This window comes from Mobula birostris, chromosome 2 (assembly GCF_030028105.1).
Source record: "Mobula birostris isolate sMobBir1 chromosome 2, sMobBir1.hap1, whole genome shotgun sequence".
Taxonomy (NCBI): Eukaryota; Metazoa; Chordata; class Chondrichthyes; order Myliobatiformes; family Myliobatidae; genus Mobula; species Mobula birostris.
In genome coordinates, this window is record NC_092371.1 from 216,704,072 (window position 1) to 216,727,015 (window position 22,944).

The window sequence follows — 22,944 nt, forward strand, 5'->3', positions numbered from 1 at the left end:
CCTTCAAGCCACACTGCCCCAGCAATCCCACACCCCTGATCAACTCTAACCTAATCACGGGACAATTTACAATGACCAATTAACCTACCTGGTACATCTTTGGACTGCGGGTGCAAACTGGAGCAGTTGGGGATAACCCACGCATTCCACGGGAAGGACGTACAGAGACTCCTTACACAACGCTGCCAGAATTGAACTTCGAACTCCACAATGCCCCAGCCTGTAATAGCATTGCACTAATCGCTATGCTACCATGGAAACCATTACATGCATACGTTTTCCTTATAATGTATATTTTCCTAGTAATAGGATTAAGCATTTGTTGGTTAGGTTATTCTAAACAACCAACTTCCTTTTTGGAATGCAATTTTTATGCAAATATGTACTCATTAAATAATACTCATACAAACACAAATATTGATGCAGGTTGACCACCTCGAATCCAGTAATTGGTAATCCGGTTCCAACGCTGGTTTGGACATTATTTTCACCAGCGTGATTTGAAATTTCCTGCGTTGCCGTGCTGACCCATCACCACTGTTTTGGTGGCGCCATTAGCAGCATCAGCTGTTGGCACGGTCTTTAAAAGAAGCAAGTCATTCCTCTGTGTTATTCTGCATTAATTTTTACAACCTGTTCTTTTCTAGCCCCAGTCACATCTTCGTTGAATAAAGGAAGAGCTTCTCATGGTATAAAGTGCAAACACCATACATTATCTCCACAGTGGTATGTCTGTGAAAAGTATATGTGACTCGTAGAACATTGGCTCTTCCACAGTTAATGAAAGAAAGAAACAAAAAGAAAAGTTGCTCAGGCTCTTTGCTGACAGCAAATCAAAAAAGATGTGTACAAGGAAAGCAATGAAAGATGGAAGATGTTCACAACTAGATGAAATTCTAATGTGGAAAGACATTAATATATACTGTACATTTGAGGGAGTAGACAATTCAACAGACAGGAATAGAAAGGATTTTGCTCATTGCTACTATTGGCAAAATGCCTTATTGCAATACTTAATAACTAAATAGCTTGGAAATGACGTGAGCAGATTATTTCAATTCAGCCCATAATGAATAATCCATTTTTATTTATAAATCATCTCACCTGTTTAATGTGAACTTTATCAGGTTTTATTGCAGTTTCATTAATGGATCCCACATTTGGTAACAATTGGTTGCATACTTTTGCCCAGGATATAGGAGTAGGTGAGGTAATGAGGATCCTTGTCTTTATACTCCAGTCAGTGTAGCAGTCTGAGTAAACAATGGGCTGCTCTTCACTACATTCACCAGACGCCTAAGAGAGTAACGTTTTAAAAATTAATCCAATCAACAAGTATGGACATTTAGTACAAATAGTACAGACACTTAATGCACTACCAACTTATTCCTGGGAATGTTTTACTTGCAGTTTCTGATGACAGGCAGTTGTATATTTGCATAGAACTATATTTTTATATCTATTCAAATGATTCTGAAAATAATGCCCTGAACATTTCCAGTAATGAGTAAAAGGATCAATAGGTTGATAGTTATCACTTTTATTTATTTTTCTTTTATTTATTGAACGAGTATTTTGCATCAGTCTTCACTGAGGAAGACATCAGCGGTATACCGGACACTCAAGGGTGGCAGGGAAGAGAAGTGTGCGCAGTCACAATTACTACAGAGAAAGTACTCAGGAAGCTGTCTATATGTAGATAAGTCCCCTGGACCAGATGGAATACACCCTCGTGTTCTGAAGGAAGTAGCTGTGGAGATTGCGGAGGCATTAGCAATGATCTTTCAAAAGTCAATAGATTCTGGCATGGTTCCGGAGGACTGGAAGATTGCAAATGTCACTCCGCTATTTAAGAAGGGGGCAAGGAAGCAAAAAGGAAATTATAGACCTGTTAGCTTGACATCGGTGGTTGGGAAGTTGTTGGGAGTCGATTGTCAAGGATGAGGTTATGGAGTACCCGGAGGCATATGACAAGACAGGCAGAACTCAGCACAGTTTCCTTAAAGGAAAATCCTGCCTGACAAACCAATTACAATTTTTTGAGGAAATTACAAGCAGGCTAGACAAGGGAGATGCAGTGCATGTTGTATATTTGGATTTTCAGAAGGCCTTTGACAGGATGCCACACATGAGGCTACTTAACAAGATAAGAGCCCATGGAATTACGGGAAAGTTACATACATGGATAAAGCGTTGGCTGATTGGCAGGAAACAGAGAGTGGGAATAAAGGGATCCTATTCTGGTTGGCTGCCAGTTACCAGTGGTGTTCCACAGGGGTCCGTGTTGGGGCCACTTCTTTTTACGTTGTACATGAACGATTTGGATTATGGAATAGATGGCTTTGTGGCTAAGTTTACTGATGATACGAAGATAGGCGGAGGGGCCGGTAGTGCTGAGGAAACAGAGAGTCTGCAGAGAGACTTGGATAGATTGGAAGAATAGGCAAAGAAGTGGCAAATGAAATACAATGTTGGAAAGTACATGGTTATGCACTTTGGCAGAAGAAATAAAGAGGCAGACTATTATTTAAATAGGGAAAGAATTCAAAGTTCAGAGATGCAATGGGACTTGGGAGTCCTCGTACAGGATACCCTTAAAGTTAACCTCCAGGTTGAGTCAGTAGTGAAGAAGGTGAATGCAAAGTTGGCATTCATTTCTAGAGGAATAGAGTATAGGAGCAGGGATGTGATGTTGAGGCTCTATAAGGCGCTGGTGAGACCTCACTTGGAGTACTGTGGGCAGTTTTGGTCTCCTTATTTAAGATAGGATGTGCTGACATTGGAGAGGGTTCAAAGAAGATTCACTAGAATGATTCCGGGAATGAGAGGGTTAACATATGAGGAACGTTTGTCCACTCTTGGACTGTATTCCTTGGAGTTTAGAAGAATGAGGGGAGACCTCATAGCAACATTTCGAATGTTGAAAGGCATGGACAGAGTGGATGTGGCAAAGTTGTTTCCCATAATGGGGGAGTCTAGTATGAGAGGACATGACTTAAGGATTGAAGGGCGCCCATTCAGGACAGAGATGCGAAGAATTTTTTTAGCCAGAGGGTGGTGAATCTGTGGAATTTGTTGCCACGGGCGGCAGTGGAGGCCAAGGCATTGGGTGTATTTAAGGCAGAGATTGACAGGTATCTGAGTAGCCAGGGCATCAAAGATTATGGTGAGAAGGCGGGGGAGTGGGACTAAATGGGAGAATGGATCAGCTCATGATAAAATGGCAGAGCAGACTCGATAGGCCAAATAGCCGACTTCTGCTCCTTTGTCTTATGGTCTTATATGCCTTGGACTAGGCTCTTCCAGCCCTTCAAGCCGTGCCGCCAAGCAATCACTGATTTAACCCTAGCCTAATCACGGGACAACTTACAATGACCAATTAACCTCCCAATCAGTAGGTCTTTGGACTGTGGGAGGAAACCAGAGCACCCGGAGGAAACTCACGCAGTCATGGGGAGAATGTACAAACCTTACGGACAATGGCTGGAATCTTCTGGTGTTAACATCAGCTAAACTTGTTGAATAGTCTCGAACAAATAAACACCAATAGAGAAATAATGAAAATCACATGATAAAGTTAAAGGAAAACAACCAAGGAATCCTCACTTCCCATTTTTTGTGCTTATTCACGAATTCAGAGAGCATTCCATTGGCTTTCAGATATACTGACTTTCCCAAACACAGCAACATAAATGTTGTAGAAGATTCGGCTGGAACTTACTGTGTCTGGTTGGATGACTCCTACCCCCACCACTGACAGACTCCAGGATTTCTAGAACTTTGGCACCTTAAAGACATTGTAGTCCCTTGGGTAATACAGCCTCGTTTGAAGTCTGCCAAAAGCCTCTTTATATCCTATCACTGGAACTGAGCAGTAAAGGGTGCTCAAGTACTGTACTCACTCAGCTCCAAACCTTCACTCACAGTGCAAGAAGTATCAAGGATGCTCAGCAGGCAAGAGAACTCCCCTCTGAGACTTCAGCTGAGCCAACAAAGGCAGCTACCAGGATACTATTTTTTCCCCCCAGAATCACAGGCCTGTGTTAGGATCGCGGCATACCATAAAAATATCTGGGTATCAAAATGTTATCTCCCAGCAATTCACACAGACTATAAAGATGAGCGCGTATCAGATAATAGGTGTCCCAGTATCACAGTGGGATGTAAAATCTTCTCATTTATTTTATACGCTGCTCTTCACACTCTCATACATCCCTGGCGTTTGGCGTTGTACTTTATAACCTGCAATATTCAGCAGTGTTTTCATGTACCATTGCCATGGAGTGAAATTATCTTCTTTTCTCTGGTGGCCACCAAAAGCAGCCATCAGTAATACCAATCTCAGTACCTCATGCTGACTTTATAGATTATAATAACTTTCAATTCTCTCTCTTAATGCAGCAAGCCTCAATACAGTGATAAATATTATTAAATTACGTTACCAGCAGGGAATACAAAGAAGTAAAGTTAATTCCAACAATTTTCAGTCCCTATCAAGAGATCAGCCGCAGTGAATTCTTCAGGCAAATAGGGATTCACATTTACTGGCTGGAGCTGAGGTTCGGATTCCACTGTTGAACAGCACCATACCTTTAACAAGGGCAGCCAAGTGAATGAAACAGAATTCCATCCCACCCTCTCCTCATATAAAGTCAATTTTGAAAAGGTAATGGTCAGGCCTGAAGACCGAATTATGTAAATTTCATTAGAATTAAGCACAATTCCATAATGATAGCCACATACACACAGTACACCTACTATACACACTACTCGTGCACGTGTAGGAGGGACCCTTTGATATGATAACTCAACAACATCAAGCTTCTGCACCCACGTAAATATCAAAGTGTTTCACTCTGATTACATTTTCCACATAATTTGGATCTATATGGCACCTTTAACACAAAAAGTGTTCCAAGGTGCATCAGAAAAACCAAAAGAATCTCATTGCCATCTCATTTCAGAGAAGAAGGGCCATCAGCAAGTTACTCAGCCTCCTATGCTCTCTGCATCTCTTCTTTCGGTTCTGAGTTTTCTGTTAGAATGGGGACTGCAAGCATTTGTAGGATGTGTTTCTTTTCCCCCATGACGAATGAAACAGTTTTCAATCCAGGAAATCCTTAAGTTAGCTGTGAATTAGCTCCTGTTATCTTCTGATCATTCTCACAGAACCAGTCTCAACTCTTTTTGAAAGAGAAGCCAAATGTCTCTTCGCAGGAACTAGTTTTGGCAGAACTCAAGGCAGCCTAAAGCTATGGACACTTTGTGGCACTTGTAGGCTAGAAGTTAACACGTTGTCTGTGAGGCACTGGCTGAAAGGAGCTACTTCTGTAGTAAGGTCCTTGAAAACTTTGGCACCATCTTCTTGCAGCTTTCGTTCTGTATTGTCCAGGGGCCAGATTGATGAAGTGGATTTCACACCACAAGGAATATAGAAATAATACCAGGAATGCCACTCAGCAAAACCTTCCAAATTCAGAAACAGATTCTGGTTTATTATCACCAGCATGTGACGTGAAATTTGTTAACTAAGCAGCAGCAGTTCAATGTGTTGTGTACGTGGCCTAGTTACACAACAATGCTATTAATAAAAATGCTGGAGACAGGAGCTAAGGTTCATGGTTCTTTACTGGCAGAAACCGAACTCGGCACACACGTACAGATCAATACGCGCCTAATAGCACATGCTCAATACGTGCCTAATAGCGCATGCAACGACGTGTCCCTACAACATAAAGTAGTCTCTTATTATACTGTAGGCCATACAGTATACTCCTCCCCTTTTATTTTAATAGTGTATCAACTGTTTCTTTCTTACTGGGTCACTATAGTAAACAAATATGTCTACCCTTAATATACAAATGCCTATCATTTGTTTACTTAGTAACTTAATAATATCAAATCATAACAAAGTAACATAATATCAAATTATAACAAAGTAACGTAATAATATCAAATTATAACAAGCATTTTTTTTCAAAAAACTTTTGGTGTAAGACCCATTTATGACTCAAGTCTTGGGGGGGTGGGGGGTAGTCTTCTCTGCCTCTCCGGGTAACGTCCGTCAATAAACTTGTTTGTTTTAATACGAATTTCCATATAAAAGTCATGAAAAGTTGACCTCTGAGCATAGGGAGTTAAGAAGATGTGCGCCTCCAACTTGCTAAGAGTTCTAGGCAGCAGATGGCCTCCATATAATGAAGACTCCATTGTGCAGCTGTCCTAGATATATACGCATCTTTCTACTATCACTTGTCTTCCTTACCCATATCTCATTTGTTCCATTTGAGCTAATTACACAGCCAACCTTCGTATTCTCCTTAGATTCCAAATAGATAGCCTGAACTTTATGATCCCATCTCTTATGATAACATGGCTTCCCATCTTCTATTCATGCATCATATTTTTGTGCTGGTGATTCAGCAGGAGTGCAGGCAAGACACTCAGGAGAAGACGGAGATGCTGATCTTTTCAGAGATTTAAGCTTATTCAGAGTTTGCAGATCTTCCATTATCTGTTCATCTGGTTACGAGTAATTTAACTGCGAAGGTGCAGGTTTTCGTCTTCTGTCTGTAATTGGAACATGGTCATTAGGTCTCCTCCTTAGTTTCTTAGTCATTATTGGCTTTACCTCCATAGAATCTCCTGTGAGTTCCATTGTTAGCCTCTCATTCTCAATCATCTTTTTCTTTCCTTCCAACTCAATCTTTTTATCTTTAAATTCCTTCACTGCAGCTTTCTTCTCTCTAATATAATTCCTTTCCACTTGTTCTGTCTCCAGTTGCAGAAAAAGCTCTGCATTTCATATGCTTTCCTTGTATTGTTGCTATAGTTTCTTCATCCTTTTCTGATAACTCCTGTGAAGTGCCGTCCTGTAACTGTTGTAGCTGTCTTTTGAGAGTTGTCAATTTCTCCTGGTACATCTGCTCTTTTACTTCCAGGTAGTCTTCATCATCCTGCTTATTGGCAATATCTGTCTCACTTGCATCCTCCATATCTTCATCCAAGTCACAGCCATGGATACTGCGTTCATCCTCATCGTCGACGGTGTCTAGCTCCTCCTCCTCATTGTAATAGTTGACAATGGGTGAGAGGAGAGCTGCGGACATCTTCCCTGCTGAGCTGCCCTCCTTTGTTGACACATCTAGTGCCTTGATGGTGTGCCAATCCAACTGGATTTTCCTGAGTCATTCACGTCCCAGCAACGGTGGTCCTCCATTTTTCAGTACATAGAGGTTCAGTTGCTGTATTTTATCTCTGTAGGTCACTGTCACTTTAATTTTGCCTTCGGGACGCACTTTCTGTCCTGTATAAATTTTTAGTAGAAGTTTTGTTCATTTCAGAGGTATGTGCGAAAACAGTTATTTGTAGTCGTGTACAGAGATCACTGTTAAAGCTGACCCTGTGCCCAACTCCATTTTCAGTCTCACACCTGCCACTTGTGGAATGATCCATATTACTCTTCGATCATCTGTCTCTTTCACGCTGTGAGGTTGCCGACAAGACAATTCACTTTCATTGGAGTTGTTTTCATCAGAACTGCCTTCTTTCATTTTGTGTACCTTGGTGTATTTTCCTTTCTGTGATTTCTTGTTTCTCTGTATTTTGCCCTTTTTCTGCTATTAACTAGCTTTGCATACTCTGCCAATGTGGCCCTGTTTGCCACAGTTTCTGCATTCTTTGTCTTTAAACCAAGTCATCTGGGTCATGTGACCTGATCCCACAACGGTAACGTTTCTTTTCTTCATTCCTGTTCAGTGACATTTTATTTGTGGCATATTCCAGAGATTTTTGTTGCATCTCGGAAGCACCCCGTGCTGCTGTTTCCGTTGATATTCCAATGTTTAGCGTTTTCTCGAATGTAAGGTCTCTTTCACACAGAAGCTTCTTCCGTGTGGTTTCACAGTGCATGCCACACACTAACCTGTCTCTCAATGCGTCCGATAGACCAGCTCCAAACTGACAATGTTCTGATAAATTGCGCAATTCAGGACAATATTCAGAAATGCTTTCGTTTTTGCTCTGATTCCGATTGTGAAACTTAAATCTTTCAGCAATGACCAGTGGTTTGGGGTTTAAATGCTGTTGGAGATTGTCTACCATTTTCCTGAACATTTTGTCAGCTGGCTTTTCAGGGGTTAACAAGCTCCGTAGCAGGCCGTATGTTTTTGCTCCCATAATACTGAGTAAGACGCTGGCTTTCTTTTCATCCTTAAAACCGTTAGCCTCACAATATAATTCCACTCTTTCAATGTAAGTTGCCCAGTCTTCAATGCTGTAATGGTTCCAATCATCGCCATCTTTGTTATGTTAATTTTGCCCCATTTTCCCCTTGCTTTCTTTTTTTTTGACTCACGTGTCCTTTTTGCTAGCGCCACGAGTGCACTCCGTCTAGATGTGTGTGTGTCGCTCCTTTTTATCTCCCTTTTTCGGCAGGCAGACCTGGGGGTCTGACACAAGACCCGAATTATAAGGAAATATTGAATAGGTTAGAACTTTATTCCTTGGAACATAGAAGATTGAGGGGAGATTTGATAGAGATATTCAAAATCCTGAGGGGTACAGATAGGATAAACATAAGCAGGCTTTTTCCACTGAGGTTGGGTGGGACTACAACTAGAGGTCGTGGGTTAAGGGCGAAAGGAGCAAAGTTTAAGGGGAACACGAGGGGAAACTTCTTTACTCAGAGGGTCGTAAGAGTGTGGAATGAGCTACCAGCACAAGTGGTGCACGCAAACTCAATTTCAAGGTTTAAGAGAAGTTTGGATAGGTATATGGATGGGAAGGGTATGGAGGGCTATGGTCCTGGTGTAGGTCACTGGGAGTTGCAATGGACTAGATGGACCGAAGAGCTTGTTTCATACTTTTCTATGACTCCACAACTCTATAAAATAAAGGCTACACATGTTCAATATACAAAACTTACAATTATTAGGACATCATATTGAACCATTTGCATCAGAAAAAAAATTAAACACCAAATTCATGTCTAAATGATAATAAGAAATATATTATACTAAAGCAAACATATAATTCACTTCACAACGCCAACTATATTTGTAAATTCCAAGCTTACTTTAATCTGGAGCCATGGAGATGTAGAACAAAGTGGAATCTGAGTGCAACATTTAGGTTCGCTTTCTTTAAATCTCTTCAACTCGCCGCTAATCTGATTATATTCTTCCTGTAGATAACGATGTTCATCTTTTAAATCAGCAATCTCGGTATTCAGCTTTTCATTGATTTGCTGCAATGCCTCACACACGGAGGTCATTTGAACATCCTCACAGCCAGAATTAACTTTGAAGATATCCAATAGAGTCTGTGCAGCTTCAAAACGTGCCTTTTCATCTTCACCCTCCTGATGATTCAATGATAAAGACGCTACAACTGATCCTTCCTTCTGGACCGTAGGAACAGCAAAAGGTACTTTGATTCTTTTTGGAAGATCCTTGTGTTGTATCTGGCCATACTTTTGCTTTGCCTTCTTGTGAAATGCCAAGACGTTCTGGGGGTAATGAAAGTGGTTCCCACCATTTATAGGTCGACCTAAACAAAAATAAGAAAAATTGTTGATTTTAAAGGGAATTTAAGGGGCAAGTTTTTCCACACTGAGGATTTTGGCTCTATGGAACGTGGTAGAGGTTATAACATTTAAAAGACATTTGGACAGGTATATAGATTGGATATGGTTAGAGAAATGGACCAAATGGATGCAACACACATCAAAGTTGCTGGTGAACGCAGCAGGCCAGGCAGCATCTCTAGGAAGAGGTGCAGTCAACGTTTCAGGCCGAGACCCTTCGTCAGGACTAACTGAAGGAAGAGTGAGTAAGGGAGTAAAGGATTATCCTTCAGTTAGTCCTGACGAAGGGTCTCGGCCTGAAACGTCGACTGCACCTCTTCCTAGAGATGCTGCCTGGCCTGCTGCGTTCACCAGCAACTTTGATGTGTTGCTTGAATTTCCAGCATCTGCAGAATTCCTGTTGTTTGCGGCCAAATAGATGCAAGTGGGATTTTATAGTTTTCGCTTGTTCGAGGTTGTGAAACTACTTAGCATCATAATGATGGTTAAAGAAGAAATGGTAGTATGACCAGGATATATTAAAATATTTTATCCGTCCCTGAAAATATTTTGATACTTTGCATTCCTTTGTTCAATCTGATCAACATTCCTACTATGATCTGTACTCCTGGAAGATGAAGTTGATTTCCACAGAGCAACATGTACTTTCTTCCAAGGACTTCAACCAGCACACATTTCACCCATACATTCAAACAGTAGTCAAAGTTGTAATTACACCCAAGATGTAATAGACACTATTGCAGGGCCTTAGACCTTTAATAGGAAAACATGAAGCATCATTAAATTAATGTCAAAAAGGACAATATGGTATTTAGTTAATGTATATTGTAATTAAATTCCACATCTAATCTATAGGAATACAAGTGCATTGACAGTGTCAACTATTTATAATCTGAATTTGCTGTGGAAATAAACAGATATTTCAATTCATATTCAGATGAGCCCAGTTACTTATTGCTGTCTCCATAATTTATCACAAGAGAAGATCCCCTCAGTAATAATGGCACAAACCTATTCTGTGGAGTAACTGGATAAATAAATGGAAAGCAAATTATTAACTCATTTGTGGCTATGCAGTGATGATAACTGCTTCACGAAATATTGGAAATTATAGGATCTAACACATATTTATTCATAGGCAAACATATAAAACACTGATTTTTGTGACATTAGTTTCAAGAGCAATTCAAAATGATTATACAGCAGAAATGCATTTTTATTAAATAACAGTCTAGACTTTCATCCACACAAACTAGCTAGTTGTCCACAATCTAAGTTAATGGCACCATCCTAACTGTTATTGCTGATTATTGTAGTGGGCATTCCTATTTACCTCAAGGTCTAATGAATTGTATCAAAATCTTTTTGCTATCTTTGGCTCAAATTTATGCTTCTGTCTAAAACTAAAAGTGCTGTAAACTCTATTGTAATAGCAACCCCAGTTGAGGACTGGACCATAAAGATTTCAGTGTGATCCAGTATTATTCATGAAATACCAAAAGTTAGTGAGCAGGTACACCATGAGTAAGTTATGCTGAGGGAAATGGTAACCAAAATATCAGCCTCTGAATACATATGGAACAGACAGCATGCGATCTGGTGATACGTGGAGCACAAAATTACTATCCTATTCTTGTCAAATTTTTTTTCAATACTTTTTTTTCATGGCAATAAAGAGTAAAAGAAAAGCCCAATATGGGGCAAGAACTAGCATATCTTTAAGTGTATCTGTCCTTACACTTAAAGAGTTAGTCCATATTACAGTATAGGGTGTTAGCACAAAGATTGGTTGCTGATTTAAAACATTCGGAGATCGTGAGTTTCAGCATTGATCATGGGAGTGGAACACAGTCTCAGAGGGACAGTTACATTTACATTCTGAAAATACAGTATTTGGGTGCTGCAGAATATCCTGAAATAAGAGTTTGCCATATCTTAAGAAATGCAGCATTGAACAGAAAAGGACAAAAGGATGTCATTAACAACACAACTACAACATATGATGGGAAGATGTTAACATCTGATTATACTATTTTGCTTTCTGCTTCTTACTCTTACCCTCTTCCTTTCCAATCCTGATGAAGGGTCTCAGCCACAAACATGGACTGTTTATTCCCATCTGTAGATGCTACCTAACTTCCTGAGTAGTTGTATGTTTTGCTCAAGGTTGAGTATCTGTGGAATCTTTTGTGATTATGATTTTCATACACTTTATATTTGGTTATATTTGATGCAAAAGAATTTTTGAAGGATTCTAGAGACCTTTGCCCTAATTCATAAGAAATAGAAGTGGCCCTTCAAGCTTGCTGTCATTGAATAAACCTGTGACTGATATGATTTTGGCTTTAATTCTGCTCTCTTCCCCAATCCTCATAACTCTCAATTCCTCAATAGAGCAAAAAATGCTGCCCTCAACTTTAAAAATATTCAGTGATTTTGCCTCCACATCTTGTTTTGTGAGAAATCCCAACAATTCACAACTTCTCATCTTATGCGGGAAACCTCATCCTAAAATCATGCCTCCAAGTTTAAGACCTCCCACAAGTGGAGATATCTTCTAAACAGCCACATGTAAAACCCCCTCACAATCTTGTACAGAAATTGGTAAATTGGTCTGTTATTGCCGCAAAATACCATCAGAGTCTCTGATCTTCAGCTGCACTCAAACTACAGTTCTTTGCAGCGGTGGGTTCCGGCTCTCAGACCTTGCTGAGCGGCCTAGCGTTTTTGATATCTTCAGGAACGACCTAGAAGACGCGTGCCTTCAGAGTGCAGACCTGCAGATGACTGATTCCTTGCTGAGGTCGCCGACTGAAACACTGTGGGAGACTGAAACATCAAGACAGCAGAGTGTTCTGCTGTCAAAATAAGCGACATTGCAGATTGTAACATCAAAACAGCAAGCTGTTGGCCTCCCCTCTCTCTGTGGTGGAAGCAATACCGCTCTCTCACTTGTTAGTGAGAGTGAGAGAGCCCGTGAGATGTCAAAATGTTAGGATGGACAGTGGTTTTTGTTGATGGCCTCTAGATTTTTATCTCTTTGTGGGCTTTGCTTTTGCTTGCACGGTGGGTTGGGGGGGGCGATGCTTTTGCTGAGGCAGGTGGGAGGATGGGGAGGGGGAGGATTGATGCTTGCTGCTCCTTCTGCATGGGAAGAGGGAACGCGGGCTTTGAGGTTCTAGTGTTTTTCTGTCATTCATTCTTTGGGGTTTTTTTCCTGTTTCGTGGATGTCTGCAGAGAGTAAGAATTTAAGGTAGTATACTGTATATATTATCTGATATTAAATTGAGCCATGTATATATTCAGTACATTAACACAGAGGTAGTACGAGGGGAAATAATAGTAATATATCGTTTATTCAGTATATTACAACAAAATCACTGTTTTTCTGGACACCAATCAGCATAGGATCAAACTGGCCAACAATTTATCTTAAGGCAATCACTGTATTCCAGTATCGAACATAGTGAAATTTCCCAGCACTCACACCAATGCAAATTTACCCTAGCATTTGGACTGCACAGTTACAGCAGCCTACGTTCAATTCTGACCTATGACTCTGTCCAAGTGAAGTCTGCAAGTTCTACACGTGCCAGTGAGGCTTCCTTCCACATGCCAAAGCCTTGCAAGTTGGTAGATTAACTGGCCACAGTAAATTGCCCCTGGTGTGTGGGTGAGCAGGCAGAACTGAGGCGAGTTAATGGGAATGTATGCAGGTAACTGATGGTCAGCATATACTAGATGGGCCGAAGGGCCTGTTTCCCTGCTGCATTTCTCTGTGACTCTCAATAAGAAAACCCAAACTGTACATAGTTCTCATTATCCCTGTCCAGCTATAGAAAGGTTCTCTTACCCTTTCCACTCCATTCTCCCTGAAAGAAAGACCGTAAGCCATAGGAGCAGATTTAGGCCATTCAGCCCATCGAGTCTGCTCTGTCATTCATCATGGCTGATCCCAGACCCCACTCAACCCCAAACACCTGCCTTCTCGCCATATCCTTTGATGCCCTGAGCAATCAGGAAACTATCAACTTCCGTTTTAAATCTCCCCATGGACTTGTCCTCCACCACAGTCTGTGGCAGAGCATTCCACAGATTCACTACTCCCTGGGTAAAAGAAAAATTCCTCCTTAACTCTGTTCTAAATGGTCGCCCCTCAATTTTGAGGCTTTGCCCTCGAGTTCTGGATACCCCTACCATGGGTTTCACGTACCAGCAGCAATAGATCACAAATTGAGTCAGGGTTTAATGTTAAAACCACTATCTTTATTAGTATCTACTCAAAAGAAAATAAAAGATTAAACAAAATAAACAGAAGTTAACAGTGTTATGTGTGTGTGTTGCTCCCAAACTGTCAAGCTTAGGAACAGTTCTTAAAGTCTTAAGATGGCAAACTAGAATGGTCCAGTAATCCATGGAATAAATGAGGGGAGAGATTTGTAAATCCACGTTAAAATGTAGAGAGAAGGCGATTACGAAGAATTCCACAGGTTCCACGCTGGGAAAACGAAGTAACAGTCGCCGAAGATCTTATCCGTCAAGTCATTCCGAAATCCACGTAGAAATATCCCAAGGTGACAGTCACAGGATATCCCTTCGCACAAATGGTTACCACAGAGCACACCCGAATCCAGGGAAGGGTTAACGAAAGTGGTTTCCACAGGATACTCCAACAAAAATCCACGCAAGGATTATAGGAAGTGACAGTCACAAATCCAATGTGCACTGTGTGCAGTTACTCAACCCAGTCCTTTGGGCATGGGAACGTATCAGACTTTACCCATATCATAGCGAGCTGAAGTCCTGACAGCCCTCTCTTCCTCCCTCTCTCTCCCCACTGAAAGTCCCAGCGGTCCATGGTAGCTTATTATACTGATATCATAGTCCTGCCTCATACAGGCGTTTCAAAGTGACACTCACAGTAAATGAAACCGTGGTCACGTAACACAGGAAACATCCTCTCCACATCCACCTTATCTAGTCCTTTCAACTTTCAGTAGGTTTCAATGAGATTCCCGGCCCCCCCCACCAACATTCTGCTTGCCTGCATACTTGCTATACCTGTATGCCAACTTGCTGTATATAGGTCATGCTTTTCAGTACGTTCACTAGCCTTCCTCCCTCCACTAAAACAATATTCTTAATATTCCATATTATGACAGTTAATTACTTAAGAGTGATGTATTGTTAAGGCGACTATTTTCTTAAAGCCAGGAAGAAAGCAAGGCTGTGGTCTGGATGCTATTAAACCTCCTCTGGCGCCATTTTCTCAGGGACTGCAAATAACTAGCAATTTGTAGCTGCTTCACAAATCGATAAAAGGGCATAACCATTATGTTAGATTTTAAAAGTGCCAACAGTCAAAATGAAATGAGTCTGCATTAAAACAGCACATAGCACCTTTTAGAAAAGGCTTGTTGAAGAGACAGTCGGTGGAAAAGAGGCACTTGTTTCTTTGAACAAAAAATTGAACACAGGAAAGTTCAAATTGAATATTATATGCTCATAATATAAAATGTACATTTTAGCAATTGAAAACTGAATATTATCCTTGCAACAGAAATTGTTAGAAATGTCACAAGATAGTTGTACGAGATGGATTATATGATAAAAATACAGAATAGTTCACAGCAATGTGATAAAAATACAGAATAGTTCACAGCAATGCCCGGATATTTACCTCTACAGGTTTTCTATCCAAATATGAAAATCAGGCCTCCAAGATTATTCAGATACAAATCTGGAGTCCCACAAAGATCCAGTAATTTCTTGGGTGTGAATTTGTCATCTCTAAAAAACTGTTAAGTGGCGAATTTAAGGAATTGCTGGTATCCAGCAACAATCATGCTATCAAACAGTGAAAGCAACTAATAACATGAAAAAAATCTCAGAAACAAGAGCTGTAAAAAGCACAATTCATTTTGGAATAAATTATTAAACAATTTCTATAGCACATGAGAAAAAGTTTGGAGATCGTGCACAAGATTATATCGGAAATATCATGCAAAGACTTAAATAAATATTTATTTCAAGCATTATGAAACTTTGAAATGTTTTCCAATAATATTCTGTGCATGTAAAATTAGAGCTCTCATGCCAAGAGGTGTTTAAACTAATTATGCTACATTAAAATCATCACTTGAAACTCATGCAAAGCAGGACTTTCATCAGAATATTTTTATACATTTAAAAGTGTCAATGCTTTGTTCTCATCACTTCCCGATTTCTACATATTATGCTACAGAAACATCACTCCCAGTGGAAGAAAAGCGAACTGCTTCTGGATTACTGCATTTAATTGCCAATGTGTACTTCAGAAACTGCTGCCAGATTTCTTCCAGGACTCGTAATTTCAGGACAGAGATAAAGAGAATTATATTCACCCAGCGGGTAGTGAATCGTTGGAACTTTCTACTCAAGAGTGCTATGAACACTCAATCACTAAATATGTTCAAGACTGATAGATTTTGGGATATTAAATGAATGAAGGAATATTTGATTAGTGCAGGAAAGCAAAGATAAAAGATTAATCATGCTTACTGAATGCCAGAGGTTGTAAAATGGGCTGAATGGTCATTTTTACTTTAATTTCTTATGTTACATTAAGTGCATACAAAATTATAAAGACAAACTGTACCCTCTTTGTAACTGCTACAGTATATTCAGCAATGTGTTTCCTTTCACTACCTCAATCTATGGCATGATCTATCTGAATGACACTCAAACAAAAAGCCTTTCCACCATATTTCATATATGTAACAATAATAAGCCAATGCGAATTAAAATGCATGGAAATAGGCCTCTTAACTGGCTCCGCTATTTAATGATCATGACTCATCTAACCTTAACTCTGCACTACTGTCTCCCGACGCTTACTTTTCTTCCTTTTCCTCATCAAGTACCTAGCTATCTTAAAAAAAATTCAAATACTCTGCTTCCACCAACATTTGAGGACGAGGGTTCCAAGATTCTGCAAAATGTTTATGCCACAGTCACAGGGCACAAATCAAAGAGCTGCCAACTCTCCAATAATCCTATTTTTGTTATCCTTACGTGTGGCGTAGCCACTAAGCACAGCAAAACACTTTCTACTGACAGGAGAAGGGACAAAGGTGAGTTACTGGTGCCTTAAAACCAGTTGCTAAGGGCAGATATGGCTCATCAGCCATGGTTGGCAGCTTATCTATGAAGAGGAAAACTCTGATCTCAAACATCTGCTGCCTTGCATCTGTACCCACTCATGGGCAAGGCTTCAGGAATAAACCCCCAGGAAACATCCAGAGCTGGAGTTCCAAAGGCAGTCCTATGTCGAGTTCAAAGCTGACTGGCAACTCTGACACATTGCTGGTGCCAAACTATATTGCTGTAAGCTCTTCCTTTGGCTTCATCAGCTGTGTGCAGAAGGGGAGCTTGCTACACGGGCAACAGCCTGCTCTCCATCTCATACTGCCCTGGCTTAGATATCACACAGACAGCTAAGAACCAACGGAGGGCCTCACGTTCCCATCAACTCCCTCTCACCTACACACCAGGGGCAATTTACTGTGGGCAATTAACTAGCAAGTCTTTGGTATCTATAAAACCCACATGGTCACAGCAAGAATATTCAAACACCACACAGACTGCTCAAGGTCAAGACTGCAACTAGGTCACTGGAGCTATGAGACAGCAGCTGTACTAGCTCTGCCAATATGTCACCCATTTATCCATTTACTTCGAAATATTGACTCCTAATTTTTCCATTCCACATTCACCCTGTCAAAGGGCCTCAAAAGGATCTTCTACATTTATATTTTTTTACATCAAGTCACTTCTCAATCTTCCAAACACCAGTTGTTGCAAGCCTAACCTACCAAACAAGAGAAAAAACAAAACACCAGGCAGGGTATATAACCATATAACAATTACAGCACGGAAACAGGCCATCTCGGCCCTTCTAGTCCGTGCTGAACTCTTACTCTCACCTAGTCCCACCAATAGTATAAACCTAATAACTTTTTTTGTTGCTTTTGATTTCCAGATAGATTAAAATTTGTTCTATAAAACAAAATTCACATTGTGTTCATTCGGAAGAGCGCTATTTCGGTTACATTGAAAATAACCAAAATGTTCTCACAAGACTGTGCACTCATTCAGGTATTAGTATGCTGCTAATAATATCACAGACATTTTTCTCCATAAATGCCAGGTAAATATTACTTTATAATAAAGGAGGCTATTTATTCTTATGGTATCAAGTTGAATTATTGTCATGTGCACAGGTATGTTGAGTTTAACCGCGGAATGATTGTTGGTGCCAGATGGGGTGGACTGAGTATCTAAGAATCTGCTGATCTCCTGGGACGTTCACACACAACAGTCTCTAGAGTTCAGAGAAAAACAAAATATATACAGTAAACGGCAGTTCTGTGGTTGGGAACGCCTTGTTAACGAGAGGTTAGGGGAGAATGGCCAGGCCGGTTCAAGCTGACAGGAAGGCGACGGTAATTCAAATAACCATGCATTACAACAGTGGTGTGCTGAAGAGCATCTCTAACTGTGCAACATGTTGAACCTCGATGTGGATGACCTCGAGCAGCAGAAGAGCGTGAACATACACTCAGTTGCCACTTTAAGTACAGAATGTACCTAATAAAGTAGCCACTGAATGTAGATATAGACAGTGGGAAGCGTTTTAAAAAAATCTCACTGACTACTCTCTCCATTAAAAGAGCCTAAAAAAAAATCACGAGCACATTAGTCTTATTACCAGCCCATCAAGTCCAGGCCACCTCACTGCAGAGTAACTCCACCAGATCTAATTGCATTTCCTTTCCCCTGTAGCTGCAGTTTTTCTCTCCCACACTCTCAAGCACCCTTTTTGCCACTAATTTGCATCGCTGGGTTCAGTAGCCAATTGTCAGTGCAGCATTGGGACTTGGAAGGGAAGTGGAGTTCCCAACATAAACCATCATGGTTACAGCGGGAACATAGAAATCATACACATGCACAGCAGCTTGGGTCAGAACTGAACGCGGTCCCTGGAGCTCGGAGGCAGCAGTGCGAACTGCTGCAGTACCGTGCCAGCCAGCATGCTATGATATCACAGGTTATGAAATTATACTACAAATGTAAGGTAGTCTTCACCTCCCACAATGGACTGCTTAAGAAAGTTAAATGAAGCAGTACACGCTTGAAAGTCAACACCTATTGGCAAATCACAATCTTAAACCTCTTATGTTTCTTCCAATAATTTTGGAAAATCAGTATTTCTGTTTTAAATAGGTGTATATTTTCCAGTTCAGACATAATGTTGGGCCAAATTCACAGTGTATCTCTCTAAGAACACACAAATTTGCTTACAGTAGCACTTTATCACATTAACATGGTTTTTCTCATTCCATACTCTATGGAGTTATAAGGAATGGAAACAGGCCTTTTGGCCCAATTTTTCCATGCTGACCAAAATGCCTCATCCAAGCTAGTCCCACTTACCAACATTTCGCCCACAACCTTCTAAACCTCCAGTCCATGTACTTGACCAACTGTTTTTTGAAAGTTGTTATTCTACCTGCCTCAACCACTTCCTTGTGCAGCTCATTTCACATTACCCCTCAAGTTCCTATTAAATCTTTCCTCATTCATCTTAAACCTGTGCCCTATAGTCTTTGATTCCATAACTGTGTGCATTCAACCTAACTATGCCCCACGTGATCTTATACACCTCTATGAGATCACCTCTTAGTCTGCCACACTCCAAGGCATAAGATCGTAGCCAATCCAAACTCTCTATAACTCAGTACTTCAACACCTGGCACATTCGTGTAAATCTTTACTGCACGAGAGTTTAATAACTTCTTTCCTATATGCAGGGTGACCAAAACTGACCACAATATCCGAGTCAAATCATGTACAACCACACCATGATCTCCCCACTTTTGTACTCAATGCTTGATGTATGAAGGCAAGCAGACCAAAAGCCTTCTTCATCACCTTGTCTACGTCTGACTCCACCTGCAGGGAGCCTAGTACTTCTACTGTTCTGCCAAACTCCTAAGGGCTTTGTTATTCACTGTGAAGACCATACCTGGATTTGACTTTTCAAAATGCAGCATCTCAAACTCACCCAAATTAAACTCCATTTGCCATTTCTCAGCCCATTTACTCAACATAACAAGATCCTTATAGACTTGATAGCCTTCTTCATTATCCATCAAACTATTTTAGTGTCATTGTCCGAGTACAACACTAAGTAACAGTGATATAAGGAACACCATCGGAAGTGTAATATTAATTTATCCATTTTTAATTTCACCTCAATCTTCATTAAAATGACTAGATCACTGCATTTCAATGCACTGTGCGTTAGGCAGAATATGCAAATGTAGCAAAGTCTCATTGGGAGCCTTTATTCCCAGAATGTACCATGGAGGGAGGGACAGCAAAAATTTGCTAAATCTCTTATCAACTCGCTTCTGACATTTTATGCCTGAATTATAGAAGGTGCGGAAAAATAGAAGATAAAGAAACAAGGGCAGCAGTCACATTCTTACAAATTCTATCAAAAAAGCAGTTTTTATTTTAAATTAAGAGACTATGATGGACGAAACTGAAGCAGCTATATATCGAAACTATTTCGAAAACGGGTCATTAAAACCACAGCACCAACACAAACATACACAACAAAAACCAATCTCGTGACACGTTTACACTACTGAGGAGCTCAGTTTGGACTGCAAACAGACTGCAGCTTAGAAGGCACATTCGAAATCTCCCCGTCTGTGCCAGTAATCCATTTGAGGGCGGATTATATGCAAGACCAACAGATAACGCTAATGTCTACATACATAGAAACATAAGTCAGAAATTTCCATTTTTGAGACACATACAGAACCAAGGATTAAACTTTTGCCTCTGCCGTTTGCAGCTAGGCTGGTATAGGGTGTTGTACCTGATGGCGTGGGCTGGCTGGCCTGATCCTTCCTGCGGGATCTCTCGGCCTTCACCGGGAAGACTATGGGCACATTGTTCATGTAGGTCTTCTTGCCTCCTGCGAAGTGCGCGTCGCAGACTTTGTGATGGGCTTTGGGCTGCCACACACTGAATTTCCTCTCGTCCAGGCGCGACAGGTTGCGGATCCAGACACCTCGCAATGTCTCGTCTTTGGGGAAGACGTGGAAGGAGAGCTCCTTATTCTTGAGTGTGTTGTTGAAGCAGCCCGGGACGCAGCAGTAAGTGCCCACCATGGTCGCCGAGGCCGGAGCTGGGGAACTCACATCCCAGCCTACACCGCGTCGCCAGCCTGCGTATCACCTCCCCAAGTATCATGGGAGTTGTAGTTCAACATCGACAGAGGCACAAGAGGAGGCCGTACAGTCCTTTGAGCCTGTTCCACCATTCATTAACATCAATCTTATTCAGCGCCATTTTCTCGCATATCCTGGTATGTCTAATTTTACTAAATGCCGTGATCTCTGTTTTGAATCATCACAGAAATCTGAGCACAATGCCTGATCCTTACCAGTCTCCTGGGGTCAAGAATTCCAAAGATTCCCCAGCTCAGCTCAGTTAGAAAGGACCTAAAACTCGTGTGTTCTGAACCCTGTACTCCTCAGTCAGGAGAAACATCCTCTCTGCATATAGATTGCTGGAATCATTAATAAATTCATAGAGTTATAACATACAGGAACAAGCCCTTCAGCCCAACTTGATCATGCTTATCTACACTAATCCCACTTACATGCATTTGGCCCATTCCTCCAAACTTTTCATGTCTATATACCCGTCCAAGTGTCTTTTAAATGTTTTAACCGTACCAGCCTCTACCAGCTCTTCTAGGCTCTCATTCCATATACTGTGTGGAATAACTTAACCTTAAATTCCCTTTAAAACTTTTCTTTATCATCTTAAACATATGCCCTGTGATTTTAGACACCCCTCCCAGATAAAAGACAGTTAATATATAGCCTACCTGTATTGCTCATGCTCATGACCTCTATGGTCACTCCTCAGTCTCCTTCGCTCCAAGAAAAACAGTTCTACCTTTTTCAATATCTCTTTCTAACTCAAGTCCTCTAAGTCCATGCAACATTCCTGTGTACCTTTTCTGTACACTTTCTAGCTTAAACACATCCTTCCTAAATTATGGTGACCAGAACTGCATAAAATACTCCAAATATGACTTAGTGCTTTGTACAATGTAACATATCATCCCAACTCCTATTCTCAATGCCTCAGCCGAAGAAGGCAAATAATTTTGTATATCTTAATGTGGGCTTCTTTCATACTCACAATCTATTCAATTTCTCCTCATCCAGCAAATTTGATGTCCCTGGCACTAATGTTGTGACTTATTACTCCACTCCCCTCAGGGCAAGTATATACTTTGGCCACGAGACCAAGACTATCCACTACAGTCCAGATGCAGTTACACCAATTGTGATATTCATACCCTTTCATAATGGAGATGACCCCAGTGTTACAGCCATTTGGCCTTGCAGAATCACCCTTACAAAATTCACAAGTTACTGTTCAATAATTTGAGATATGGAATAAAATTTGTTCTTACAGAACTCATGAGAAAATAAAGTACATAAATAAAGACATTTTTTTCAACTCATGTTTCTTGACACATGCACAAATGATGCAGCTTTGCGTTACAAGAAATTGTGATATGGACTGTTTTCTAAGAATGCTACACCCACCCTACTCCCACTGTCCATAACTTGGGACATCTATAAAGGCTAACTTACAATTTGTTTTCTTAATTGCTTGTTATGTCTGCATTTTGGTCTTCAGTGAGTTGTGTAGATGCACAACAAGGTCAATTCAAATATCGACATGACCCAATTAGTTACCATTTAATTTTTCTTTGCATTTTCTGTTGTGTTTACCAAAGTGAATGGTCTCTCATTTTCTATATTATAAACCATATGCCATATATTCAACCTTACACTCAGATTCCCTGTACACCTCAAAATCTTTTTGTATCCTTTTTTATACTTACAATCTCACTTGGGTTAGTGAGTCAAACAACTTGAGAATATGATAAATGCTGCAACTAGCCACAATATTGATGTAGATTATGAAATATTAGGGCTTATGCATTGATATTGCTTGGTATCATAGTGATCACAGCCCGCCAACCTGAGAACAATCTGTTTATTTTTACTGATTTCTGTCTGATAACCAATTGCAGTTCCACATCAATATACTACCCCTAATTCACTTCAAAGTCAAAGTTGAATTTATTGTCATCTGCGTAAGTATATGTATATACAGGTGCAATGAAAATCTTACTTGCTACATTACATAGCATAAGAGACACAACATACTCAGGAAAAAATTATGCAAAATTATACAAGAAAATGCACAAATA

General features: G+C 40.5%; 1 protein-coding gene across 2 annotated transcripts in view; it reads right to left on the minus strand.

The window, feature by feature from the left end:
- The window catches only part of LOC140210185 (protein downstream neighbor of Son-like), a 37,807-nt gene extending 16,832 nt beyond the window's left edge, over positions 1 to 20,975 (minus strand). The window contains exons 1-3 of one of the 2 annotated variants that reach the window (XM_072279069.1): positions 20,518 to 20,975; positions 9,077 to 9,549; positions 1,105 to 1,296 (exon numbers count right to left, since the gene is read on the minus strand). In XM_072279069.1, coding sequence (XP_072135170.1) covers positions 1,105 to 1,296; positions 9,077 to 9,549; positions 20,518 to 20,812 — 960 coding nt within the window. In that variant the 5' untranslated portion in view covers positions 20,813 to 20,975. The remainder of the gene's footprint in view (positions 1 to 1,104; positions 1,297 to 9,076; positions 9,550 to 20,517) is intronic. The other variant, XM_072279064.1, reaches the window with a different exon arrangement.
- Positions 20,976 to 22,944: the final 1,969 nt, after the last annotated feature.